Source organism: Populus alba, chromosome 1 (genome assembly GCF_005239225.2).
Source record: "Populus alba chromosome 1, ASM523922v2, whole genome shotgun sequence".
NCBI classification, from domain to species: domain Eukaryota; kingdom Viridiplantae; phylum Streptophyta; class Magnoliopsida; order Malpighiales; family Salicaceae; genus Populus; species Populus alba.
Genome location: NC_133284.1, coordinates 48,107,249 through 48,134,707, shown reverse-complemented (window position 1 = coordinate 48,134,707; position 27,459 = coordinate 48,107,249). Strand labels below are relative to the sequence as shown.

General features: G+C 35.9%; 3 protein-coding genes across 5 annotated transcripts; 1 reads left to right on the top strand and 2 right to left on the bottom strand.

Moving 5' to 3' along the window:
* Positions 1 to 1,626: 1,626 nt before the first annotated feature.
* Positions 1,627 to 4,556, bottom strand: LOC118063024 (uncharacterized). Its single transcript, XM_035076936.2, has 3 exons — positions 4,305 to 4,556; positions 3,302 to 3,384; positions 1,627 to 2,199 (listed from the first exon to the last, which is right to left on the bottom strand). The coding sequence occupies exon 3, from the start codon at positions 2,194 to 2,196 to the stop codon at positions 1,627 to 1,629; it is 570 nt and encodes a 189-aa protein (XP_034932827.1). The 5' UTR covers positions 2,197 to 2,199; positions 3,302 to 3,384; positions 4,305 to 4,556.
* A 6,225-nt stretch (positions 4,557 to 10,781) lies between these two features.
* Positions 10,782 to 14,760, top strand: LOC118062999 (polycomb group protein FIE1). Its single transcript, XM_035076900.2, has 13 exons — positions 10,782 to 11,090; positions 11,643 to 11,708; positions 11,816 to 11,938; positions 12,217 to 12,297; positions 12,369 to 12,461; positions 12,592 to 12,667; positions 12,940 to 13,019; positions 13,099 to 13,170; positions 13,671 to 13,730; positions 13,877 to 13,973; positions 14,136 to 14,199; positions 14,314 to 14,373; positions 14,478 to 14,760. The coding sequence occupies exons 1-13, from the start codon at positions 10,914 to 10,916 to the stop codon at positions 14,542 to 14,544; spliced, it is 1,116 nt and encodes a 371-aa protein (XP_034932791.1). The 5' UTR covers positions 10,782 to 10,913; the 3' UTR covers positions 14,545 to 14,760.
* Positions 14,761 to 16,897: 2,137 nt separating this feature from the next.
* Positions 16,898 to 26,129, bottom strand: LOC118062995 (uncharacterized). Of its 3 annotated transcripts, XM_035076895.2 has the most exons (20): positions 25,697 to 26,129; positions 25,398 to 25,486; positions 25,130 to 25,239; positions 24,980 to 25,034; positions 24,183 to 24,271; positions 23,806 to 23,872; positions 23,663 to 23,725; positions 23,284 to 23,454; positions 23,040 to 23,133; positions 22,876 to 22,955; positions 22,689 to 22,764; positions 22,305 to 22,348; positions 21,556 to 21,623; positions 20,806 to 20,891; positions 20,561 to 20,718; positions 19,142 to 20,477; positions 18,748 to 19,031; positions 18,050 to 18,247; positions 17,808 to 17,964; positions 16,898 to 17,396 (listed from the first exon to the last, which is right to left on the bottom strand). In XM_035076895.2, exons 1-20 carry the CDS (start codon positions 25,806 to 25,808, stop codon positions 17,098 to 17,100), a joined length of 3,636 nt encoding a protein of 1,211 aa, XP_034932786.1. In that variant the 5' UTR covers positions 25,809 to 26,129; the 3' UTR covers positions 16,898 to 17,097. The 3 variants fall into 3 exon arrangements, with proteins under 3 accessions (XP_034932786.1, XP_073269002.1, XP_034932787.1); XM_073412901.1 differs by lacking the exons at positions 24,980 to 25,034; positions 25,130 to 25,239; positions 25,398 to 25,486; positions 25,697 to 26,129 and adding an exon at positions 24,613 to 24,817; XM_035076896.2 differs by lacking the exons at positions 24,183 to 24,271; positions 24,980 to 25,034; positions 25,130 to 25,239; positions 25,398 to 25,486; positions 25,697 to 26,129 and having other exon boundaries at positions 23,284 to 23,389.
* Between the last annotated feature and the right edge of the window lie 1,330 nt (positions 26,130 to 27,459).

Below are 27,459 nucleotides of genomic sequence, written 5' to 3'. Positions count from 1 at the left end.
ATTCAATTGCCTATAATCTATACACAACCTCAATGACCCATCTTTCTTCTTCACAAACAACACCGGAGCTCCCCAAGGGGACACACTTGGTCGGATGAACTTTTTATCCAATAAATCCTGCAGCTGCTCCTTTAACTCTCTCAATTCTGCTGGCGCCATTCTATATGGTGCCATTGATATTGGTTCAGTGCCCGGAACCAAATCAATACAAAACTCAATCTCCCTATACGGAGGCAATCCAGGTAAGTCATCAGGAAATACATCGATAAACTCTCTTACTATAGGGACTTCCTCTAACTGGGGAACTTCTTTCTCTACATCCACTATATATGCTAGGTAGCACTGTACCCCTTTTCGAGCCATTTTCCTCGAGATAACCGACAACATAATTGATGGAGACCCAATCTTATCTCCTTGAAATACCAACCCAACTTCTTGATCTAGATCAAACATTATTTTCTTACCCCAACAATTTACTGAAGCCCTATGCTTCGCCAACCAATCCATTCCTAAAATCACATCAAAATCAACCATATCTAAGACATTTAAGTCTCCCATAAAGATCTTATCTCCAATCTCTATTTCACAATCCAGGTACACATACTTTACTAATATTAACTCATCTAAGGGAGTGGAGACTGAAATGGGGGATTTTAACAAGGTTGGTTGTTTATCTAACCTCATGGCAAAATATGGGGACACAAACAAATGAGTTGCACCCGTATCAAACAAAACTTTTGCTTCAAAAGAGCAAACAGGAAGAATACCTGAAACAACTGTGTTGGATGTCTGAGCATCCTGCTGAGTCAAGGCAAAAACTCTAGCATGCCCCTGACCTTGCTGTATCTGACCTCTATCACCTGCACCCCGACCTCTTTGACCACGGCCACCAAAACCTCTACCCCCATGAGCCACAGACTGGCTCGTCGATGGTGCCTGAATAGGATGCTGGACTGAAGCAGATAACCCTGAAGTGGACAACTGTCTCCTCGGGCACTCTCTAATCTTATGACCTATCTGGCCACAACTAAAACAAGCCCCAGTTCTTCTGTAGCACTCTGCACTGTTATGACCTCCTCCACAGTGCTGACACGAAGAACTATCCCCGGGTGAAACAAATGAACTACGAGGTGCAGTCTGAACTAAACTCTGGGTACCACTACTGCCACTCTGACCGCTTGAGCCACTACCTGACGGTCTCTGTCTAAACCTCCTCTGAACCCATGAGCCTTGACGGCCACTTCGTCCCCTAAACGGACCTGCACTTACTCCCTGTTGCCTAAAAGACTGACCCTCATCTCTAGGCCTCTTAGACTGGCCAGCAGTCATGTCCTCTATTTCACGCGCCTCTAGCAACCTGGCGCTATCAACAGCTGAGGAGTAGGATGGAAACACTTGTGGCGCCAATACCATATACATAGAGGATTTGAGTCCTCTAATGAATCTCTTCACCCTCCACTCCTCAGTGGGTAGAAGATGTTCTGCATACCTAGACAGCTGAGTGAACTTCAGATCATACTCATCCACTGTCATGCTCCCCTGAGATAGCCTCTCAAACTCATAAAGTCGAGCATCCCTCATGCTCTGAGGGAGAAACCTATCTAAAAACATGGAGCTAAACTCCTTTCATGTCCACTGAGTCTCTACTGGTCTTGCTCTTTCCCTAGACTCAAACCAAGAGATTGCCACATCTCCTTCCAACCTGAACGATGCCAAACTCACAGCTCGGTGGTCTGTACATCCCAAAGCTTTACATCGTCGCCAAATGTCATCTAGGAACCTCTGAGGATCCTCTGAACTGTCTATCCCAGTAAAAATAGGAGGTGCCAACTTCATAAAGGCATCCAATGGCACATTAACTCCCTGAACAGTGTGGGATGTCGAGGGTACATCCCTATCCCTCATTCTGTCTCTCTCCATAGTAAACTCTATCCAAGTCTGCACAACTTGGCTAAGTTGTTGAACCTTTGTAACAGGCTCAGGGTCAGCTACCCCCACACCTGTTTCATCAACCATATCTTCCTCTTCTATCTCCTGAGGCTCTTCCTCCACTGGTGGAGGTACCTCATCAACATGTTGAGGCACGGGTGCACCACGCCTCCTTCTCTGCCTTGCAGTTATCAACTGCATAATAGGGACATCATCCTGATCATCATCTACCCTAAGAGTATCAGTTGTTCGTCTATTCCTCGGCATTTCCTAAAATAAAAGTGAGAGCACTTAAGTCATGCTGGAACAATAGCATGATGATTATCACAGAATTTTAGGATAGCATATCTATCACAAGGAAGAAGACATACTTGATGAGAATTTAAAATTTCAAAAACAACAAACAAGACAATACGAATCCTAATGCTCCACTTATTATGAAATTAATTATATTATTGTTTCTTTAACCTAAAGCTCTGATACCAAGTTTGTCATGACCCGAATCCCGGATCCATGACCGGCACATAGGCAAGGTTCCCCTCCAAGGTTCCAAACCTATGCGAACCCAAACTTACATACAATCTTTTGAACAACTCAATCAGAGTTTAGCACAGCATTAACAACAAATTAATTTCATAACATAATTTGATTGTCTTAATACAAGAGTTAATATAATTTCATAGTTTTGGAGCACTAACTTGACATAAAAAGAAAGATACAAATTACAACCAAAAGCAGGTTCGGAAAGTTCAACAAAAGTAACCCGCTATCAAGCTATAAGCCTGAAAAGAATAAATAATGAGAGGGTGAGTTCAACAACTCAGTGAGTAGATAACGTTCAATATACACACACGAGGTAATATAGCAATGAGAAATATATATACAAGTATGGCTTTAGTTCTTATACGAAGGTTTATCAAATAGGCCATAACAAGAATATCATATGGTAGAACTCGTCAGAAAATCAAAATGCAATGAGCATGAGGCTCCGTACTGTTGGATGATCAGTCCACACAGGTTGGTGTCTCCCCCGACCAACTAGGGTTCAGATACGATGTGCACAAAGACTAACACTACCCTGTTAGCATGGGTATTCTGACTGACATACCATAGGTTCATAATCATAATCAAACAAACATATTCATATTTCAAAGCTCAACTCATGACATCAATCAAATGAGGAGTTATCAATTCAGAATTCACTTCAAAATACATACTGGTTCATATCAAGAATTCAGATTCAATAATTGATCATGCTTTATCATAACAAGGATAATAATCAATATATATTATCAAGAAGCATGATCCAATTCATATTAACAAATCAAATATTTATACTATTTCTCATGCATATGAAAAATTATCCACTCACCTGACTCAAAAGCAAATAGAAGCCAAAAAGCAGACACTGAAGAAAATCCTACTGACGTCCCGTCGGTAGAATATCAGGATTATCTGAATACAAAGGAGACATATTCAAGAATGACTCGAAAGAACATTTAACCTATTTAATACACTTAACTAAGGGTGTATTCCGTAACCCTATATGTTTTTGAACTAACTAGTCAATTTTTCTCAAAAACCCAAAATCTAACGGTTTTCCCGAAATCTAAATCCATAATAAAAACAAACTAATAAAATTGGTAATAATTCACTACGTAACCCTTAATTATTCATCAAACTAATCTGCAAAAGCTAATATTACAGCTAGGGACTAATCTGGAATTTTTCCATATTTTTAGGGCCAAATTGTAATTTTTATCAAATGGAGGACCAAACTGAAATTTGTCATAAATCCATGAATATACTGAAATTCTGACCTTAATTAATCCTCAATTCTGTCCAGGATGTATCATTATGCTTCAGGGATCATTCTGGAATTTTACTAAATTTTTAGGGTCAAATCGTACTTTTTGTCAAATTGGAGGACTAAATTGAAAATGTTAAATTATCTTATCTATACAGTAATTATGTCCATAATTCATATGTTATTCTGTTCAGAATCTCGGAATATGCTCCAGGGACCAATTTGTAATTTTCCAAAGTTCAGGGACTAAACTGTAATTTTCGGAAATTGAGGGACCAAATTGAATTTTCGTCATCTTCAACCTCAAACCCAGAATTTCAACAGATCACCTACTGTTATCCCCTGATTTCTAACACAAATTCACAATTCAAACAAAACCATAACTCAAAATCATCACAATCTTCCATAATCAACTAAATCATCAATTAAACACAACAATCAACCCATAACCTTCAATTTAATTCATCAATTAAACCCAAAACACAAATTCTCAAAACCCTAACATTCATCAAAACTGAAATTAAAGTTGAATTAACATATTATACATATTAAACAACCTAAATCTTACCTTTTTCACTTATTTCCTCCAAATCTCTTCCTTTTTCCCTTATTTTCCCTTCTTTTCTCTTCTTCTTCTTTCTCTCTTCTCTCTCACGGTTCTGCTCTCTAATTTCAGATCACTTTCCCTTTTTTTTTTACTTCCTATTTATATTTATCAACTATTGGTCAATTACCACACTACCCTTCAATCATTTATACCCTCTCTTTAAGCCTCCAAGGGCTTTGTTGTAATATCCTATCTTATAAATTTCAAAACATTACAATTAATTGCCATCATCAAGTTCTGTCGGAGGTGAGTTTGATGGTGTGCATTTTATGGAGAAGTACTGAGGGGTTTGATCTTTCTTGACTGGTAATAATGATGGGTTTGTGGAGTGTTATAGCTAGATTATAGATGTAAAAGGATTGCATGGCACTCGTGTGAGGCCGTTAGAGTTAGTTAAGAGTTGGTTAGCTATGAAATAAACGTGTTAAATCATAGGAAAGTTAGTATAAATAACCAGAGGAGTTTACATAAATGGCACACAAGATAATAACAAAATTCTTTTTTCATCTGTTCTTCTCTTCTGTTTTCTCTTTTCTTATGCTTGTTAAGCTGAAGCTTAACAATTGGTATCAGAGCTTGCAACAAGCTACGAATCTCCTTCAATAATGGTAGATGGTAACAAATTCAAGATAGTGGATGAGCACTGCAAAAGATTGGATAATCAGCTACAGGCCTATCATCTAGAATGACAGGAATCAATGGTAGAAAACAAAGAGCAAGGAACCAAGATCGAGCAGTTGGTAATACAAATGGAACTACTATCCTCAAAGTTCCAACAATTTGTGATTGGCCAAACGGCAAGGACAGATATGACAGGAGGTCATTCCAGAGGCATCCTAGCCACTCCGGGACCGGACAGGAACGTAGAAGTGAATGCACCTAATGAAAGAATAACTTCAGGACTAAGAACACAAAATCGAGGGGAGTAGATGACAGGGCAAGAGCTTTATAAAGCAGGGTTCCACATACCATTGCCAGGATGGAACTATCAACCTTCAAGGGAGAGGATCCTTGAGGATGGCTACGCAAATGCAAGAAATATTTTAAGATACATTCGATACCTACACATCAGTGGGTAGAGGTGATCTCGTATTACTTGGAAGGCAAGGCAGATGTATGGTTCGAAGGCTTGATATGGGGAAAGGATCCACCGACAGACTAGGAGGAGTTTGCTCAGGATCTTTGCAGGAGGTTTGGAAACAAGGAAGACATTGTGGAAGAATTCAACAAACTAACCCAAGATGGAAACATGGATGATTATATAGAAAGGTTTGAGGAGCTGAGATCATTGATGGGGGCTCTCAATCCACTGTTGCCAGAAGCTTACTATGTATCCAGTTTCATTAGTGGATTGAAGGATAAGATCAAGTCGATGCTCAAGATTTTGAAACCTGCAAGAGTGTTGATAGCCTTTGAGCAAGCCAAATGGCAAAAAGAGGCTAACAATGCCTTAACCAGGAAGACTCGAATTCTGCAACAAAACAATTCTTATATTCACAGTGGTAGAATGTCAAGCAATGTTTCCCCAAAATATTTTGGGCCACCCAGGACTAAAGGAGCGAAGCTGCCTTCTGATAGTTTCTATGAACAACGAAAGAGACTGGGACAATGTTTTAGATGTGGGGAGAAATATACGCCCGATCATAGAGGCAATGCCAAGAGTCTACACATGATAGAAGGTGTGGAGGGAGAGCAGGATGAAGGAATGGAAGAATTCGAAGACAATATGCAAGGGGAAGATAAGGGAAATGATCAGGTAGATGTATATGGCCTGTCATTAAATGCCTTGGCAGATAACGACACTTACAATACTATCAGGATTAAGGGTAACTGTCAAGGACAGAACCTTATCATCCTCATCGACAGTGGGAACACACATAGCTTTATCAACAAAGGCACAATCCAGGCATTGAAAGCTACCACCAGTAAAACTACATTGTTGGCAGTCACGGTGGCCAATGGAAATGTCATGTTGTGTGAAACACATAGCTCTGCATTTACATGGTTTATGCAAAGCTATGAATTCAAGTCAAATTTAAGGGTGCTGGACTTGGGTAGGCATGATATAGTGCTTGGAGTTGATTGGCTAAAAAAGTATTCACCAGTGTTATTTGATTTCATCAAATTGCGACTGTCATTTAAAAAGAATGGCAGGATGATTGAGCTAAAAGGCATTTCACAAGGTAGTGAATTGCAGATGATATCCACCTTTAAAGAACAGGGAAGCTTCAAGGATGTGATTGGAGGGCTAGTAGGCCAGTTCTTCGCAATAGACAGTGAAGGGGAGGATAAGCCAGCCGATACAAGAGCTGAGATTAAATCTTTATTGGTTGAATTTGCTGGTATCTTTGAAGAACCTCGAGCCTTACCTCTAGTAAGACAATTTGATCACAAGATACCTCTGAAACCAGGGTCACAGCCTATTAACATCAGGCTGTATAAAAGCTCATTCATTCAAAAAGGAGAAATTAAGAAGCTGGTGAAGGAAATGATATCTAACAGCGTGATTCAGCACAGTGTTAGCCCTTTTGCATCCCCGGTGCTGCTGGTTAAAAAGAAAGACAACACATAAAGATTTTGTATTGACTACAGGCAGCTCAATGAACAAACCATAAAGAACAAGTTTCCCATACCTCTTATTGATGACCTTCTGGATGAGCTGCATGGCTCAAGTTTCTTCTCAAAACTGGACCTAAGGTCAGGCTACCATTAGGTTGGGATGCATGAGGAAGACATTGAGAAGACAACATTTAGGTCACATCATGGGCATTATGAGTTCAGGGTCATGCCCTTCGGCCTTACCAATGCTCCGGCCACCTTCCAGGCATTAATGAACAGCGTACTGGAGCCATACTTGCGCAAGTTCGTGCTGGTTTTTTTTTATGACATACTCATTTACAGCCCAACATTCGAGAGGCACCTTGTCCATCTCCGGCAAGTTCTGGAAAATTTAAGCGATAACCAGCTGCTAGCTAAGAGGTCTAAATATGCATTTGGAGAACAACAAGTGGAATACCTGGGGCACGTAATTTCTAACACAGGGGTAGCAATCGACTGGAAAAAGACTGAAGCAGTAAACAATTGGCCTATTCCACAAGCTTTGAAAGAGTTAAGGGGTTTCTTGGGATTGGCTGGGTATTATAGGAAGTTCATCCAACATTTTAGAGTTATCAGCAAACCCCTCACTGAATTACTGAAGAAGAATAAATTTGGGTGGAATGATCAATCTCAACAAGCTTTTGATCGTTTGAAGAAAGCCTTGTGTGAAGCACTAGTCCTAGCCCTGCCCGACTTCTCTAAGACATTTGTCTTAGAAACCGATGCTTGTGACTCAGGGTTGGGGGCAGTCTTAAGCCAAGATTGTCGTCCCATAGCTTATTTCAGCAAGGCATTAAGTCCAAAACATATAGGGCTTTCCATCTATGAAAAGGAGTACCTGGCCATACCCATGGCTGTGGAGAAATGGAGACATTATTTAGAGCAGGAGCAATTTATCATACAAACGGATCATGAGAGCTTGGAGTATCTATTAGATCAAAAGATTCATACAACAATTCAGAAGAAAGGCCTGACCAAGCTCTTGGGGCTGAGATACACCATATTATACAAAAAAGGCAAGGAGAATATTGATGCCGATGCACTATCCAAGAAGCACCATAAAAATGCATCAATCACAGTTGTGGGGGAGTTGGATGCACTAACCAGTATGCTGCCAGGTTGGTATGAGGAGGTGCATGCATCCTATGACAAGGATGCTAAGTTGCAGTCCATTATCCTAGACAAAATGATGGGAAACACAGGAAATATGGATTACACTTATACAGAAGGAGTGTTGAGTTACAAAGGCAAAATAGTGGTGGGACAAGAAGGAGAACTTAGAGCTAGATTGGTTAAATCTGTGCATGACTCTTATGTGGGAGGGCATGTTGGCATACAAAACACATTCAAAAGGCTGAAGGCCAGCTTTTATTGGTCAGGGATGAAAGCAATGGTGAAACGAATAGTGGAGGAGTGCGATGTTTGTAAGCAAACTAACGCTGAGAGAGTAGCTTATCCAGGCTTGTTACAACCATTACTAGTTCCTAATGGAACGTGAGAAGCCATCACCATGGATTTTATAGAAGGTCTGCCAGGTTCGGATGGAAAGAATGCTATTATGGTGGTCGTGGATAGATTCACTAAATATGGCCATTTCATTGCTCTCAGTCATCCATATACGGCACAAGATATTGCGCAGCTATTCCTTGATCATTTCTTCAAGTTTCATGGACTACCAGCTGTGATTATCACAGATAGGGACAAGATCTTTACCAGCATTTTTTGGAAGGAATTATTCAAAAAGTTGGGAGTTCAGGTATTGATGAGCACGGCTTACCACCCACAGACGAATGGGCAGACTGAGAGGGTGAATTAGTGTTTGGAAACGTATCTTCATTGCATGACCATGCATCAACCAAAACGATAGTTTCACTGGTTATCGCTGGCGCAATGGTGGTATAATTCCAGTTATCATTCTACATTGGGAATGAGTCCTTTTCAAGCCCTTTATGGCTATGTTCCTCCACAGAGAGAGTGGGTTGCTCAGGAATCAACACCAGTGGCTGCAGTGGAAGATGTGTTACAACGAAGGGCCAACATGGATCTTGCAATGAAAAAGCAGCTCGAATAGCAAGGCATAAGATGAAACAAATGGCTGATAAGCACAGGTCAAAAAGGGAGTTTTCAGTGGGAGATTTGGTTTTCCTTAAACTTCAACCTTATCGACAAAACAGTGTGGCATTAAGAAGGAACCTTAAACTCAACCCCCGATATTATGGACCCCATCCTATAATTCGCAGAATCGGGCTGGTGGCTTATGAGTTGAAATTGCTAAAAGGGAGTTTGATACATCCAGTGTTCCATGTATCCCTACTAAAGAAAAAGATTGGTGACGCAGCAATTGCCTCTTCCAAGTTACCAGTGACAGACAAGGAAGGACGTATGCACATTGTGCCAATAGCCATATTGGACAAGAAGATGACGAAGAAGGACAACCAAGCAGTAACAACAGGGTTGATTCAATGGTCCAACATTTACCCCGAAGATGCTACATGGGAAGACCTAGAGGATCTACAACAACGATTTCCAGAATCCATCGCACCTTTCTTGGCAGACACTAATTAGCATTCTTGGAACAAGAATGCATTTAAGGGGGGGTATTGTTACAGCTGGATTGTACAGCTTGATTATAGATGCAAAAGGATTGCATGACACTCGTGTGAGGCCGTTAGAGTTAGTTAAGAGTTGGTTAGCCATGAAATAAACATGTTAAATCATAGGGAAGTTAGTATAAATAACCAGAGGAGTTTATGTAAATGGCACACAAGATAATAACAAAATTCTATTTTCCTTTGTTCTTCTCCTCTGTTTTTTCTTTTCTTATTCTTATTAAGCTGAAGCTTAACATGGAGGTTTGGCTGGTAGATGATTTTAGTAGCGAAGGAGAGTGGAAACCATGAGTGCACTTGAGCAAAGTGAAGTCATGAGTGCCATGAGGCCAGCTATTACATCTTAATAAATAAATATTGTTATATTAATTTTTAATAACTTCTTAACATCTTACTAGAAATCAAGAAACAAGTAAGAATGGCAAATAAAAATAAAAATTAAGAAATGTTTTCTTATAAAAAAGTTATTAAAGACATTGTTTTATATAAAAAAAAGTTATTAAGACAAAGCTATTTCAGTAAAAGGTAAAAATATAATATAAACATTATTAAGACATGAAATATACAAATTTGAGTTTTAGTGTATTCCTTTTATAATTTTATTTAAAGATTTAAATTTTATGGATTTGTTTTATTGTTTTACTTAAATTAATTTTTTTTCTAAAATTACTTTTTAAAAAATTTGGACCGGATTATCTATGGAAGAGAAGTAGTTTTACTTTTCATAAAATTAGCAATACTTTTTAGTGACAAACACATGAATTTTTTTAACGATAATTTGATTTTTTAGTGTATTTTTATTTTTTTAATTTTATTTTAGATTTTTTTTAATATTATTATTTAATGTTGAATTGATTATGAATCAATTTTTATATTTTTTTTTATTATATAATAAAATAAAAAAATTAATTCATAAAATTCATAATTGAGTATAAACTAATATAAATATTTAAAAAAATTATTTGAACCTATTCAGTTAATAAGTTTATTTCAAGATATTTTAACATTATTTAATTTTACAACTTGAAATGGAGAAAAAATTGAGTTAAAAAATTTTAAATTTAAATTATTATATCAATTTAATAATAATATTAAAAAAATTAATTATATTTATTTTTTATTTTCTAAAAAAACAATTGTCCAAACTCCAAGCCGCTGTCGCAGCGTGGACCTAAGTATGAACGAAGCAACCCGTCGCCCGAACCTCATGACTAAAGGTTGACACGACATGTCATTCATACACATTACCCTTCCGCCCAGCTTCCTGAACATCACAAGCCTGATTAGTGATTAATCAAATCTCCCAGTTCCTGAACTGAAAGCCAAAAAAAACCCTCGAACAAGCGATTTTGGGGAATCGAAAATGGCAAAAATCGCGTTAGGCTGCGAGCCAGTAGTAGGGTCACTAACCCCATCAAAGAAGAGAGAGTATAGACTCACCAACAGACTCCAAGAAGGCAAAAGGCCTTTATATGCTGTTGTTTTTAACTTCATCGACTCGCGTTACTTCAATGTCTTTGCCACTGTCGGTGGCAACCGGGTACGCTATAGAAAAAAACCTCTTTTGTACTTCTGGTTCATTTTTATTCTTTTGGGTGTTTTCTTAAGTTTTTGAAGGGTTTGCTTTTATGGGTTGTTTTTGGATTTTTGAGTTTTCGAGGTTTGTTATGCAAAGATTAGAGCTTTAGTCAAGCTTTTATATGGTTGGTGGTGTAAAGACTGTAGCTTTGTTATGGATGCTTTTATGCTTTACAGGAATCGATTTCTTGGATCAAAGTCTCGTTTTTTCTTTCTTTTAAGCTTGATTTGTAGGCTTTTTTCTGGAAAAGAATATTGTTTTTGAGAAATTTAGGAATTTGATAGTGTAATTGTATTTGTGTTGCTTCAAAGGTATTGCACTTTGATTGGTATTGCTATAAAAAAAAAAAACTCTTAAGAGTTAAGGTATGTGGCCGCTGGATATTTTTATCTTTTGTTGGGTGTGTGCTGGTGAAATGTGTTCTATTGTTAAATAAAGTTGTGATATGCTTGCTTCTTCTTTTTCAAATTTTTGTTTGAGCTTTTTGGGTGATACAAGCTGTTGTTTCTTCAGGTAACTGTTTATCAATGTCTTGATGAGGGAGTTATAGCAGTATTGCAGTCTTATGTTGATGAAGATGTAAGGAAATACAGTTGTTTTTAGCTTTATTATCTGAGCTCGTGAATAGTAATGTAAATCTGTTTCCTTAAAGAACATTTGGAATTTCCATGTGCTTTGTAGATCAGAAGGATGAGTCTTTTTATACGGTGAGCTGGGCATGCAACATTGATGGTGCACCATTCGTTGTGGCTGGAGGAATCAATGGTATTATGCGCGTCATCAATGCCAGCAATGAAGAGATACACAAGGTATCTTATTTCTTAAGGCAGTAGCTTATATCAAAAAAGTAGTCTTTCTTCCTTTTTTTTTACTGAAGTGGCATGACACAATCTGTAAACAGAGGGTAGAATTCTGGCATCTTTCATTTTACATGCTGCTTAATTCAGTTTTATTGTTCTTTTCTGATTCATTAAACAAAATTCTATGATGGTTAGTATCTGTTTATTTGATGTTGAAATTTTCTAGAGCTGCTTTTATACGAGTAATATACACAATCATTAAATACATATATTTGTACACTATGCAGAGTTTTGTTGGGCATGGGGACTCGATAAATGAAATCCGAACTCAGCCACTGAAACCGTCACTTGTGGTATCTGCAAGCAAAGTAAGTGACATACCCATTTTCTTTTTCATGTGTTCTTTTTGTGTGTATTGATGATTGTTTGATTGGACCAGGATGAATCAGTTCGGTTGTGGAATGTTCATACTGGAATTTGCATTTTGATATTTGCTGGAGCTGGTGGTCACCGCAATGAAGTTTTGAGTGTGGTAAGTTTAGATGATGTAGAGTTATGCCTCCACTCCTGCAATAGGAAGATATTATCATGTGTTCAGTAGTTCATCACTCCTTGTCTCATAACTCAATTGAAACTGATTAGGGTCGTGGTGGTAATTGCAGGATTTCCATCCTTCAGACATATATCGCATTGCAAGCTGTGGCATGGACAACACCGTTAAGATTTGGTCAATGAAAGGTATGCTACTTATTATGGTCTGTCTTATTTGGTGTTGCAACACTCAGTTTTATTGGTATGAAAAATGGCCTTATCCAGTCCAGTCTGACTGGATGCTTAGACTATAATGTACGAGTTATGAAATGATATATTGAAATGTAGAAGGTTTTAAATTTAAATCCTTGCTTCAAATGTTCTCATTTACTGCAGAGAAAGGTGGCTTCAATTAAAAACTATCATTTTTTAATTGTTTTTCTTCCTTTTTTTTATTTGGTGTCATTTACTATGTGCAGAGTTTTGGACATATGTAGAGAAATCTTTTACATGGACAGATTGTCCTTCAAAGTTCCCCACAAAATATGTGCAGTTTCCAGTGAGTTTCTTTCCTTTCCTTCAACATCAGAGTGAGGAATATGTTACCTTGACATATGAGGTTACTATTTGTCTTTCAGGTGTTCATAGCTTCAGTTCATTCAAACTACGTTGATTGTAATCGGTGGCTTGGTGATTTTATGCTGTCAAAGGTGAATGCTGCTTCATGAAAGTGTGTTTTGTGATCTAAAAAAATTAATTGAGAAAGATGCCTTGTATATTTGCCTGTGCAGCTATTAATGAACTAGTTTTGTTTGTTAGTCTCTTTAAAATTGTGTATAGAATTTATCACTGCTGCAACAAATTCTACTTCTTTTGGCTGTAGCATTGGAGGAGTTTAGTATTGTGTCTAATGCCAACTCTCATTTACCATCCCCTAGAAAGATGTGAATAGTTTGGGATCCTAGATGAAAATACTTCAAGCAGATGATACACCTGAATCCTTAAAATAACCATCAATAACTTCATTTGAGAGGCTGGCAGTAGTGAGAAAATTGTTTGAATCAGCAAATTAGACTTGAATCGGTCTGAGAATCATAATTCTTTTTTAAAAAAATACTAATCTGACACCCTTGATCTATGCATTTTCCCTAGCTGGGAATTTGCAGTGACATTCATGCTTATCCTTGTAAATTGTTTTGCACAACTGCAGAGTGTTGATAACGAGATTGTGTTATGGGAACCAAAAATGAAGGAACAGTCTCCTGGAGAGGTTAGGGTTTCTTCATTGATATTTTTTTTTGGAGACATCTTACAGTTCTGATCCACTTCTGTTTATTAATATGTATAATATTTCTTGTCACTTGCTGATTTTGGTGGGCCACATGAATCCTGGCCATTCAACTATTTTCTATTTAGGGTACTGCCGACATCCTTCAAAAATACCCCGTTCCAGAATGTGATATCTGGTTCATCAAATTTTCCTGTGATTTCAACTACAATGCAGCTGCCATAGGTAATGAGAGCCTCGTGGTTGCTTTTGGTATTCTTGTCCATGGATTTTATCTAACATAATTTCTCAAACTCACTGACATTAGTATTCCCTTGTTTCCTTTTTATATTTAAGGTTGTGCGTAATTCATGCGGAGACTTGATCTGTCTGCATTCTATGTGACAGGGAATAGGGAAGGGAAGATCTATGTTTGGGAACTGCAAAGCAGCCCCCCTGTTCTCATAGCAAGGTCCTTGTTTTTATTTTTTTTTATGGTTTATCTTCTTCTGCTGTGGAAGAAACTCGTACTTCATCAATGCCCCGTGTTCCAAGCATTTATTCACTAGTTGTGGTTCTCTCTCAGGCTATCTCATGCTCAGTCCAAATCTCCAGTTAGACAGACTGCGATGTCCTTTGATGGAAGGTAATTCCCACATGAACTACTGCTCCACTTCCTCATGTTTCATGAAAATTTTAGTTTGGTAGCTAGTGAAATAGCTAAATTCTATTTGGTTTTGAATGTTGCAGCACCATCCTCAGCTGCTGTGAGGATGGGTCAATATGGCGCTGGGATTCAATACCACCACCTTCCTAAAGTTTATATCCAAGCGGTCCCTAAGGAGATTTGCTGTCACAGTTAACCTGCTTTAGTTGACTGGTTTAAGGCTAGTGTAACTTATTTGGAATTCTAACAGCTATTTGACCGTGATTAGTTGTGGGTTGCATATTTTTATTAAAAGAAAAATGAATATGTAAACTTTTTCAACATATTTTTTATATAAAAAAAATTTAAAATATAAATTGAAAATTTTATTCACGCATCAATTGATAATTATTTGTGTAAATAAATGAAGAAAAAATAAAATCATTAATAATTACTAAAAGTGAATCTGGAAAAATAAAGAGATAGAGTAGATCAAAAATATTTAATTATATAATGAGATATTTTTTTTTTTATTCAATTAAAAAATAATAAAAACAAGCACATAAAATTAATTGAATAAAAAAAATTATAAGTCTGTATATATGATAAATGTTATTTAAAAATAAATATGTTTTATTTTAAAAAAGTAAAGTTTGTATGGAAATATAAATATATTAGCATAGTATCTTTAAAAATTAAATAAAGATAAAAAAAATTTAAAAAAAAACTTTCATTTAAAAAAGACTAAATAAGCAAAATAAAAAATCATAGAGGAGAAATTAATTGAAATATAAATATTTTTTTAAAAAAAGAAGACATTAAGAATATCAATTAAAATCAAAATCAAAATTAATTAGAATAAAAATTAAAAAACAAATTAAAAAAAAAAAAAAAGACAACTATTATCTAGATGTTGCAAGCGCATTTAAAAAAAATAACTTGGGTTACATGTCCGACTAGGTTTTAATAAGATGGTTCTATTTTATATAGAAAAAAAAAATCATGATAACTTGGAATAAAAAAAAAAATATGAAGTTGGATAAAAAATAAACAAAGAAAAAAAACATGGGTTAACTCGAGTTAGCTTGATAGATATATAACTTGGATAATAAAAAATAAGTCAATTAGTAGTTATATTGTAAAACTCGTATTCCAAAGTAAAATTCGTACACCAGATCATAAGATCAAGATAACTTAATAAAAAAAAAATGAAAAGAAGCATAAAACTAATATTTTTTTAAGAAAAGAATCAAACAATGAAATGAAAAAAAAAATAAACAAATAAAAATATCAACTCACATTAATTTTTCAAACATGTAACTTGAGTCATTAAAATAAAAGTATTGTAAATGAAAAAATCATGAAATTTAATTCTCAATAAATTAAATGTTGAAAAATAAAATCAGGAAAATAAATCAATTGCACCAAATAATTTTTAAAAAATTATAATTAAAATATTGGTGGTGAAAATCAAAAATAAAAGGAAAAGGAATAATTACAAAAAAAACTTTCTAAGAATTGATCATTTTTTCACATTTTATATCCTAAATTTTATATGTATACTAACACTTAACTTCCTGTAAAAAAGTCAACAAAGAAATATGTAATTATTTATAGGATTTTCATTATTTTTTATTTAACTGTGATTTTTATTTCATCTTTTAGATTTTCATATTAAACACTTCATTTAGATGATATTTCATCATTCCAAAACACACTTCATTTAGAGTTTTGTTAATAATTTGACATAAACTTCAAGATATCAAATTTGAGGCTGAAATGGCAAGACTTGATTTAACAACAGTATTTTGCCAACTGATGTGGTGGTGGCTTGTGAATTTAAATTTTTTTCTTGTATAAATCACATCAGTTGGTACGAGAAAGCCCTAGCTATGTATACAAACTTGCAGAGAAGCAGCTGAAAATGGCAAATAAATTTGGATAAAAAATATTAGTTTTCCCTACTGAATTATTCACCATCAGATAATACGTTGTATGAAGTATTCTAAGCAGGAAAACAAACATTTCCAGGCATGTGAATTGATCCCTTGTTTTTTTCTTTCTTTGATCTTAGATTGAAGTATCATTTTTCTTTTTCATGGTAGCTCTTAAAATAAAATAAAAAACAAATTTATTAATCTGGGTTCAAATCTCAACCATATCCCAATACGATGAAGATATAAGTAGGGGTATTAATTGGTTTCCAGGTGTAGAAGCTCAGGCAATTCAAGCTACAAACTTTCTACAGCATGTTCAATCTTGGTGTGTCTATGAGATGTTTGTTGATCTAACAGAGAGAGAACTGTATGAAATTCAGACCAAACTATCTGCAACGCTAGTAACAAATTCCCCGCAGGAAGCCGCTTCTGAAAACCTGCTAATATCTGCAATCAGAAAAAATTGATCAGCTCCGTAACCCAGATTTTAACCAGCAGGGTTTAAGTTGTCGATATAAACTCGGTTATGACAGGAAAAACCACCAGAAATGAAGCTAGTTATGCGACGCACAAGACATGTTTATTGAAAAATTGAACTATAACTCATATGGTAACTGGTCACCTAGGATACAAAATTCTTTACAACAGATGAAAATATCTCAATTTTGCCTCATTGCAATGCTCATCATGCATCTATGCTATAATATATATACAAGAAAGAATCGGTATACTATATCCATTGGATCCATTTGTATCCCAAAACTTTACAGCAAGGAGTTGAGATCGTTCAGATTTTGGTCCGTAATTGCATCACCAAACTCTGCATGATTTCAAGCTTCTGACTTAGTTGTTTAATATCAGCAAGATGCTGTATAGAGGATTCTGAACTGGATAAATCAGTAATAAGGGCAGCCAATTTGGCCTGTGAATCCAAAAGTGCTTCCTCGAGGGAAGTTACTGTTGATTCCATGGTTGTTTGTGCGCTTTCGTTAATCAGATACGATGACGGAGAGAAAGCACTGCTGGCAGGACTAGCACCCCTGCTGAGCCTGTCTGGGGTGAAAATCTTGTCAAAGCCCTCACTTCCTGCAAGGCATAATAAATTGATAAATACAAAGCCTTGCAAAATATGTAAAAAGCAAATATCGGAGCCATATACAGAAGACAAGCTCAACCCGAGCAACCTTAATCATATATTCCTCAACTGGAACTCAATGAAAAAGGCCTGTGCACATTATCCGTTACAGGTGCACATTTTATTCCTCTAGTCCACTATTAAACAGTCCTTGCATATCAAGCCAAGAACCTCAACTCAGACATCCCACTCATATCAATTTCCAGTCTAACAGCTGTTAAACCACAACTTCTCATGCTTCCAAATCCCAAGCTCAAGTTTTGAAACTAACTTATGAATTATAGGACAGTATTATGTGTGTGTTTATTAAAACATGTAAGAAAGTATAGACAAGGAGCTTGTAAAAAACAATTAGACTGTACCAAGGTTGCTAAGTTGATCTATGGCTGACTGGCCAATTGACCGTTCAAACTTGAATAGCCTCAGGAAACCGGCGGCTATCCGACCCATCGCATCACCTTCTGACTTGCACAACAAAGCAAGGTGCTGGAACTCATCTTTGGTCACAACAGCCTCAATCTACAAGGAATAAATTATAAAATTTCAGGTTCCATTTAAGGTAAGAGCCACTGATCAAATATCAGGGAAGTTTGTATCTCATTACTGGTTGCTTGACAGAAAATTTCAAGTTTTCCACAACCCACTTGGCCATCCCATCATCAAAGTTTTCCTCCGATGCCACCATCCGAGCTTCAAGATTGATTCCTCCAGATGTCTCCACAACTTCCTTTATCCCATTTGCAGGTGTAGAAATGCCCTTTTGTCCCCATGGCTTCAATGTCTGCAAGCCTTCCACACCAACCTACAGGCACAATCCCAGTGTTAAAAAATAGCAAGTTAGAGACACAATATCTGCATAAACTGAAATTTAATCCGCACATATTGCCTAATCAACACCTGACCTTGTAAGAACAATAGAAAGTATAACACACACATCCTCCACTTCTTTATCTGAGTCTCAACCCCCAAATCAAGCAGGTCTGCAGACCTTAAACTATGAAATTGCCAGAAGTAAATTATACTCCCAGTTAAGCTTAAAACTATGATATCTATTGAATCCCCCAAAAGAAGACCCACTAAAAGTGAAGCCACTTGAAAAAAGACGTGTCTAAGAAATGCGGTGATAACCCAATGTAGTCACAAGTCTAAAATATTGGTAAAAGCTGACAGAGAATTGGCAAACATGTAAACTGATTTTACAAAGGATAAATCCAAACAACACTACCAGTAAAGTTTTTTGCAGCTTTGCAAAACCAATATTACCATTAAATCCTTGAGAGAGAGAGAGAGAGAGTTCCTTACTGTAACTAATTCCACAGGATATTTCAGTTTTCCATTTGGTTTTTCTTTTCCATTCAGCTCTATCTTTGGACTACTTTTTTCTTTAAACTGCAAGCTTTGGAAAGATGCGTGCCAACACCTCTCTTCTCTTCCCACATCTTTGTTGTTGTAAGAGAGCCACCCACCTGCCATCTCCTGTGCACCTTCAAGAGCAAATAACCAGTCTTTTAATTCTATGCACACATCCACATCATCTGGCAATCTGAGGTGTAAAACTCCATCTTTTCCATCTATTAAACTTCCATCTGTAGAATTGATGAAGAGATAAGACAGCAGCAACTGAAGTGGAAATTAAAACAGAGCCTAAGCAGTACTGCATAATAATGACCGACCATTTATGTAGGTTGCACCATACCTTCTTTTAGATTATCAATAAGAGGGGACCCTTTAAAAAGTTTAGAAAGTGGCCCAGTTGATAAATTTTCTAGCCCTTTAGAAAGCCCCTCCCCTGGACCACCATCAGGCCCCAATATTCCAAACCGATGGAGGAGAGCTTCAGCATAGTTCATTCCTCCACCCAGGCGGACACCAGATATACAGGCAGAAACACTTAAACTATGGCACTCTTGATCCTGTTCGCTTAATGGAATCATGTGTACCATGCTTGTGTCTAGAAATGGGATTGTACAAGCAATACCATTCGCTTGGTATTTCTGTCCATTATGCACCCAAAACACAGCTCTTAGTTGAGGGTATCCATTCGCAGTTACATGACAACCATTTTCAACGGAACTTGTCAGCATGCCATTTTCATGTGCCAAGCTTCCCTCAGTCTCTACACAGTCCACCTCAACACTCTGCCAGTATACAGAGGATGAAATAACAACGGCACCACCAAGGGTTCTATGAGAAACTTTTATGTAAAGATCTTCCCCAATAAATTGAGCCAAAGGCATTCCCTCAATATCTGAGGCAGAAGATTCTAAAAATCGAAGTCGTAGTTCCTTCACTGCTAAGCTTATTGCAGTGTCACAGGGAACCTTATCCATTAGCCTAACACCAGAAGATCCATTCCTAGTTATCTTTGGTCTCTTATCCTTGCCAACTGAGACAATCTTTTCACAAACCCTGCCAAAATATGCATAAAGATCAAGGACAAAAAATAGCTGCTCGACAGAAGTGTTGGAAAGATATTGTTGACAAGCAACTCCAACTCTGACAATACCACCAGGGGGAGGAACATTTGTTAATGGACTCCCATCAGCCGATATCATGGCAACTTCCACAGAAGCATCTTGTAGTTCAACGCATCTCCATGAGCCTGAGCTCATCCCATTGGAACTCGGTGTCCCATTTAAGTTGGTAGATGTTTCCAGAGACAGTGTAAGGTGCGATGCTCCAGCAGTCCATTTTTTCAGGCTAGCATCAATTGGTTGTCCCTCCCAGAGATAAAAGCAAGCAGGATCCTTCTCCAGCTTCAGTAGCCTGAGTTTTAGTGTTGGTGACTCTGAGAAGAACAAATTTTCTATGCGAAGCCTTGCTCCAGCAAACACATTGTGAAGAGTAGAGTTTCCATTTTCAGTTGGGTTGTTTGGTTGACTCACATCCAACGGAACAATAACATCTAATTCCTTGAAAACAAATACCAAGGAATTTACTGAAAAATCAGGTAACACATCCCCAGGATTGATAACGATGCCATCAGCTAAGAAGGAAGATATCCTCAAACATGATTCTTCTTGAAGGTGAATCTGAGCAAACAACGAGAAATGGTGATTAGAAGAGAGTACAAAAAGAAGAAAAAACATCAGCTACTGAGATTATCAATGCATACCATAAGAGGCTGACATGTGATAACTGTTTGCGAAGCAAAACATGGTGGGACTGGAGAGGGCTTAGCCTGAAGAGAGTGGAGGCATATCAAAGGAATACCAACACTTTTCTGCCACTGGTGGTCTCCCAGAGGATATATAGGAGGGCAAAAATCCTTTGCTGTGAAGACAATTAAATAAGCACGATCAACTTTAATGATTTATCTTCAGTCCTAACTAGAAACGCATTCATTAGATTGAATAGTACCAAAATCAGGAATCCGTGCAACATTTTTTGTGATAGCTTGCAGGGATGGTTGCAGTAATGTGCAAGGAGGGCGTGAGAAGGTGTCCCTACATTTCAGCAGTTTACAAAGTCATTAAACCCAGCTACATATGATCAAATCAACTCAAAATCAAGTCCCTGTTGTTTTATTGCCCAAGAAGGCCATTTTTCATCTGGTCTAAAATTAATCATGTGAAAACTTTAAGAAAAAACAAAAAGGTCAAAAGGTGATAAACAATGGTTGTACTGTCCAATGCCATGACAATCATCTTGACCCAACCAATATTCAATCCCGTTTTGGTCAGGTGTTGTCCATTCCACCACTGCATTCCAATTTAAAGATGACCAACTAATAAAGAAACTACTCTGTGGCTAATCAAATCAAAAGGAAGAATTCTATTAAAAACAAAAAACAAAATTATACAGAATTTTAATCCAGTGACATAGAAAGTGATGAAGCCATCACTTGCCATACAAGTGAAATGACACAACTCTATTTATACAGTTTTTTGTATCATTTGTATCTGTATGTTGTTCATAGAAAAGGAAAATATGTGGTAACCACGCAACAATGGAATGCCACAGGCATAATGCTAATCCTTCAAACAGCAGCTAACAACAAAATAAAAGGCCAGAACCAGTGAGCCTACTCGACGCAAGAACAGATTATTTGAAAGAGAAGAGATATTTACCAGTGCTAAACAATGACAAACAAAGAAGAATGAAGTTTACCTCAAGAACATTCCACCAAGCATAACCTTTGTCAGATTATTGGCAATTTTTCCATCAGATACTGTGGCCTGGAAGTTACATCCAAGCATAAGATTTCAGAATGCTAAATCATGTCACCATGCAATTCGTAACAGAAATACACGGAAGCACAAAGAACATAAAATGCTCAAGAATTTCAGACTCGCAGCTTCTAAGATAGGTAATGCAAAATAGAATAATATCATTAGAGCTCACTAGAACTTATCAAAATAGAATTGCTTCAGTCCGCGTCACCGCACAGCTGCATTTAAAGTTTTTGCCTTCCAAGTAACATAAAAAATTTCAAAAGTATAATAACATTTAGATAAAGGATCAACCTTTCCAACTATCTCATACAGCTCAACTGATGTCCAGCTATCTCATATTGATTCTTTTGAGAGCTAAAAGAACACATTCTCAAGAAAAATAGAAATCAGATCTAACTTCTTCTTAGGTTACTTGATAAACAAAATACATTCTTAGACTAAAAACTTCGGACCGGCAAAAAGAATGGTCTTATTAGAAGGTTGAATGTCTAACTCAATTCAATCCTAATTATGATTTGAGAAAAACCATATGCAGGATTTAAAGACAGAAAGGTTACTCACAGTTGTTATTAGGTTTCTTAAGACATGATAGATTATCAATAACCCACAAGAAAATGGGACCAACAAAGAAACAAAATGTTGTTTTAAAGCTCAATGTTTATAAGGAATGAGATGAGACAATACCCGGGAAAAAAGGAGAGACTGCATCAAAAGTTCAAGCTGGAACTCTGCAAGCAAACTGCAAACGTTAACAAATTTTGAGTGGTGGAAAGCACAAGCTAAGAAAGAAAACTATCATGTGTTTCTGGCTGCATATCCTCTCCTCTACACATACTCTGGGCCACAAATGCAGCCCACAAGTGGCGTGAGGTCAAGAGATATGTACTCATAAGATATGTTATTTTACTCTAAGAAACAGAATGTCATATGTTGTACCATAGACAGATAAAAAAACAACACAAATGAAAATCAAATTAATGTTTCAGGCATATTTAAGGGCAAAATGTTAATAGAAGAATACAACTAAATACAAAGACTGAGTTAAGGACAAAAGAAAAACAGACAAACCAGCATCTTTGATGCGGAGAAATATGTGGTCAACAACAATTGAGACAATAGAACATCCTGCTGCTTCTGCAGATCGCTGCCAGGATTCACAGAGAAAAATAGAGCAGAGCACTTAGTTGAGACTCATCTTGACATGTTAAACTTTAAAATGCTAGAGAAAGGGGTAAGAATAAGGACAACTATAAACCTGTTGAGCCTGTAGACCCACATCTCCTCTATTAAGACACACATATAACCCAGTCATGAAGCGAAGAAGAGCACGTAGTCCTGCTCAAACAGTACTATGTCACCAACTTGCTGCATTTATGCCAAATATAAGAAATGGATGGGAAGAAAACATTTAAAGTATACCTGGTTCACTCAATGCAGGACAGACGGCTTCTGGAATATGTAACTGAACCTCAAGCCCTAGTGGACTGTTTAGTTCAGTTCTCTGCATTGTGATCTGATAAAAATTAACAAGTTAGGAAACATTCGACCACAGTCACTGCACAGCACAGGTGAATCTGGAAAAGACTCAATAACACTGCTCTACGGTCCAGAGCAAAGAAAAATCATTAAAAAAAATTACTTTAAAACTTATGATTCACATTACATAAGCCTCTCCAGATATTCCTTCCAGAAAACGTTCTCCCCCAAAGAAAACTCGCTTTGCACCATCATCATCTCTCTGGGAGGCTCCCTCCTCAGCACGAGCTAAACTGGCATCGGTGAACATATCAGGATGAGGCAGGAGATCAACAGATAAAGAGTCCCATTCAAGTTTCTATCAAGGAAAGAATGCATCATCGATTAGATGCTTCAAATAAAGCAAGCAGGAGACACACATTTCCTACAGTCCTACCTCACAAATTCATTAAGTAAATAAGCCACGCTACAGGCTTCACCCCTACCACAAACAGTAGAAAAGCCCTCTTCGATACACAATATTTAAATTATGTGCATCATTGTACTGTCAAAAGCTTGTATGTTACCTTGAATGCATATATGAACTTTTTGTTAGTGGAGAAGTCACGTGCTTCCTTAAGGTTTACTACCTGTAATATAAACAAAATAAAAAAATAAAAACACAAGAAAGCGGTCAAGGTTTGAGGCTAAGAGGCTGCAGCAAAATTACCTGCCAGTTTTCATTTGTGGTATATAATAAAAGGTTGTGTATAGTAATTGATGCCAGTGGTGAAGCCCTGGAGATGGACAAGATATAGATAAGTGTCCATCCAAGTTCTCTCAAAAAAAAAAATGGAACAACATACTGCATCACTTAAGATTTCCGTGAATCATGAAAACATTGTGCTAATAAGGTTAATTCAAACAAAAATCTGATCCTTATGTAAACATCATTAAACAGCTGGTATTTTTTATTGAAAACGTTGTAGAGCCAACGGCAGTTAAGGAAGCTGAGATAAATAAAAAAAGATAGAATGTTTGCATTTATATAAACAGAAAAGTTAATTCCCATATGTCTATATAATGAGGGTGAAGACAACAACTTACCATGCAGCCCCTCCCCCACGTTGAACACCCCCACGTGTTTCAAGTAGAAGATTAACAGTGGTAATCTGAATGGTCATTCCATCTGCGATCTGGTAATAATAAAAGCAAACTGTTGAATCCAAATTTCTACATTGCTTTGAATGTAATAAAATACAATAGAAAAATTGTTAGGTTGCCACGGTGCATAAACACTTAGTTCCTTTCTAATTCAAAACTTCAGTCAGTGCAATGGTTAATCATTTAACACATTATAGTTTGAAAATCCATGTTTATCAAGGAGGTTGGTAATGCTCCATTTTTAGCAATTCCTCATTTAAATATATATATATATATATATATATATATATATATAAATCATTTTTTAACCGCCAAGGAAGGACTGTGTGTGTGTGCCAATACAGAAAACACTGGTTTGAGGATGAGAAACTACTATGCTCACTTTCTGCCTTCCCCTTTCTTTGACGTGATTTCAATATTTTTTATCCGTTCACTGCCTTACTAGGTTATTTTATGGTTGAATTCAGCTGAGAAAAGCTTCAGCATCAGAACAGTCCTTGTATTTAAGAGATTAACATCTCCTCTTACCCTTTCTTCACTTACTCTTTCTTTGCACCAGAAAGACTCTTCTGCATGTCCTAATTCAATTTTGACATACTAACAAGTTACAGGCCTTTCGTATAGAGAAAGGGGGGCAAATTGGGGCTTGGAGAAAAATTAGATTTCCAAGATGCAGGCTGCAGTCACTGAATTCCAAATATAAAAAATAAAATGCAGTCGCACCCAAGATGTCACCTAACCTTATCAGCAAATCCATAACCGCTACTCTTGCTGGAACCACCGGACAATTGTGAGCTGCAACATTAAAAAGCAAACATAAGTAATCTTTAACTTTGAACCAACAGCATAACAATCACTTCAAAAATTAAACCCGCACAAAAGCACGTTACCTGTTGGGACTGCTGCTCCCATCTAAATCACTATTTTCCTCCAAGACCAAATCGAGCTTATCAATTTGAATAACAATCGGTTCTACTTGCACATAACTTACATACGGAAGCTGAGAAAAGGGGGAAGAAAAGAAAAATATAGTTAAACCCATAAAAAATAAACATTTCAATTGTTTTTTAAACCACTAAGATTAACTGCTAATCAACAAATAATCACAAAATGTCTCAAGAAAATTTAATTAAATTAATAGCTAAGGAAAACACTTACAATTATCTCGAATTTGTCTACTTTCGCCTTTGTTACATTCAGCGCCGGCGGCAATCCCATACTCGCGTGCAAAGCGTCTCCATTTATTTCTGACAAAAAAAGTGAAAACCAAATCCAAAATTTCTTCTTAAACAGACGAGAAAATTCTAAATGATACATTTAACCTAGCAAAAAAAAAAAATTTTAAAAAAAAAAGAAGGAATAATAACTTAGGATTCCTCTCTCATTAAATCAAGATACTAAAATTTCCAGAATGAATGAATCACGATTAAGAAAGCAAAAACAAAAATGAAAGTTACCTAAATTAGAAAGTTGCACTGTCCGGCCTTGAAGCTTAAACTGGTCTCTAGAGAAAGATTTGAGCCAGTACTTGAGCGTGTACTCTAACGCGAGTGCCAGTATCGCCTCCATTAATTGATGATGATGGCGTCACCTCCAAAATGAGAGATTTTAGATCGAAGAATCACATTCACATGCAGAAGAAGAAGCGATTTTTTGAAGAAAGGAATCGGTGAAGCTGAGGAATTTTGTTGATTAATGCAGAGTGCGTGTGTGGGTCTAATGGTTCAGTTTTGGTTTTTACAGTTTTGGAATCCGAAGGAAGAGTGAAAGGGAGGGTGGCGGTGTGGCATATGCGAGAGAGTGTCGGCTAGTAGGTGTGAGAAAACGGGGGCACGGTACATCGGATCGCGGGGTGTGTGTCAGGGTCCTGGCGATAGATGTCGGGTGGATTTGTTAAACTGTATTTTTAACACTAAAAACAAAATACAATATAAACTAGTAAAAATAAATTATAAAATTATAAGTAAACTTTTTGTTAATATTTTAAATACTTTAACATAAATATTCAAGTAAAAATTCATAAATATTTTAAATACTTTAAAAATATAATACAATTATTATTTTCATAAATAATCTGTATTTTTAACAAGCAAAGACAATATAAACTAGTAAATAAATTATAAAATTATAAGTAAACTTTTTGTTAATATTTTAAATACTTTAACATAAATAATTCAAGTAAAAATTCATAAATATTTTAAATACTTTAAAAATATAATACAATTATTATTTTCATAAATAATCTGATGTATTATATAAATTAAAATTAATTTTATTACCGTCATCTTTCTTCTTATAAAACATTTATTAAGATTTATTAAGATTATTATCATTAAAAGAATTATTAATGCTAATACTAATATACTAGTACCAATATTATTAACTTTATTTAATTTAAAAATTTTTGAATTTTTTAAATTGATATTAATTTGAATCTTCAAATAATCTACAATATTATTACTAATTATAAAAAATAAAAATAAAAAAAACTTGTAGCTTTTATCTTCTTTATTTATTTATTTATTTTGTGTTGCACTATCAACTACATAAAAAAATATTAAAATTTAATAAAACCTATTATTATTATTATTATTATTATTAAATGAAAAAGTAAAAACATGTGATGTGATATGACAAATAAATATATATGTTTGATAGTGTAGTTATGGTTACTTTTCAAATAATTTTTTATGCTAAAATATATATCAATAATTTTTTTTATTTTTTAAAAAATTATTTTTAATATTAGCACATCAAAATAATTTAAAATATTAATTTAAAATTAATAAAAAAATAATTAAAATAATTTTAAAGCACAAAACAAACAAGCTATAAAAAAGACACAATAGTAAATGGTGCGTGAACCGTGTTGCCAGCTAATTTCTATAATCCAGCTAATTTCTTGACATTCCTGAACGTGACAACAAAATGCAAAAAAGCAAGAACACCACGCTTTACGAGGTGAGAAAAAAAATATTTTTAATATTAATATATTTAAAATAATTAAAAATATTAGTTTAAAATTAAAAAAATTAAATTTTTTAAAAATATTTTTAAATCACATAAACTATATGCTCTTGAATCAAATGGCTTTCACGTTCCAAAAACGATGATTTCTTCGATCTTACGTCCAGCTTCATGCAGTATATATAGCATTAAAATACTTTCCAACAACTTCCAAAAGCTTGCTGATGATGCAATCGATGGATCAAGACAAGGG

What these genes read in the sequence shown, in the direction of transcription:
- LOC118063024 (XM_035076936.2), bottom strand. Translation starts at nt 2,196, where the DNA reads ATGCCGAGGAATAGACGAACAACTGATACTCTTAGGGTAGATGATGAT.
- LOC118062995 (XM_035076895.2), bottom strand. Translation starts at nt 25,808, where the DNA reads ATGGAGGCGATACTGGCACTCGCGTTAGAGTACACGCTCAAGTACTGG. An exon ending in CCACAAATGAAAACTGGCAG is followed by an intron (nt 23,726 to 23,805) that starts GTAATTTTGCTG and finishes TTTATATTACAG; the next exon opens with GTAGTAAACCTTAAGGAAGC. An exon ending in ATCCTGTGGAATTAGTTACA is followed by an intron (nt 18,248 to 18,747) that starts GTAAGGAACTCT and finishes TTGTGCCTGTAG; the next exon opens with GTTGGTGTGGAAGGCTTGCA.
- LOC118062999 (XM_035076900.2), top strand. Translation starts at nt 10,914, where the DNA reads ATGGCAAAAATCGCGTTAGGCTGCGAGCCAGTAGTAGGGTCACTAACC. An exon ending in AGTCTTATGTTGATGAAGAT is followed by an intron (nt 11,709 to 11,815) that starts GTAAGGAAATAC and finishes TTTGTAGATCAG; the next exon opens with AAGGATGAGTCTTTTTATAC. An exon ending in GTGATTTTATGCTGTCAAAG is followed by an intron (nt 13,171 to 13,670) that starts GTGAATGCTGCT and finishes GCACAACTGCAG; the next exon opens with AGTGTTGATAACGAGATTGT.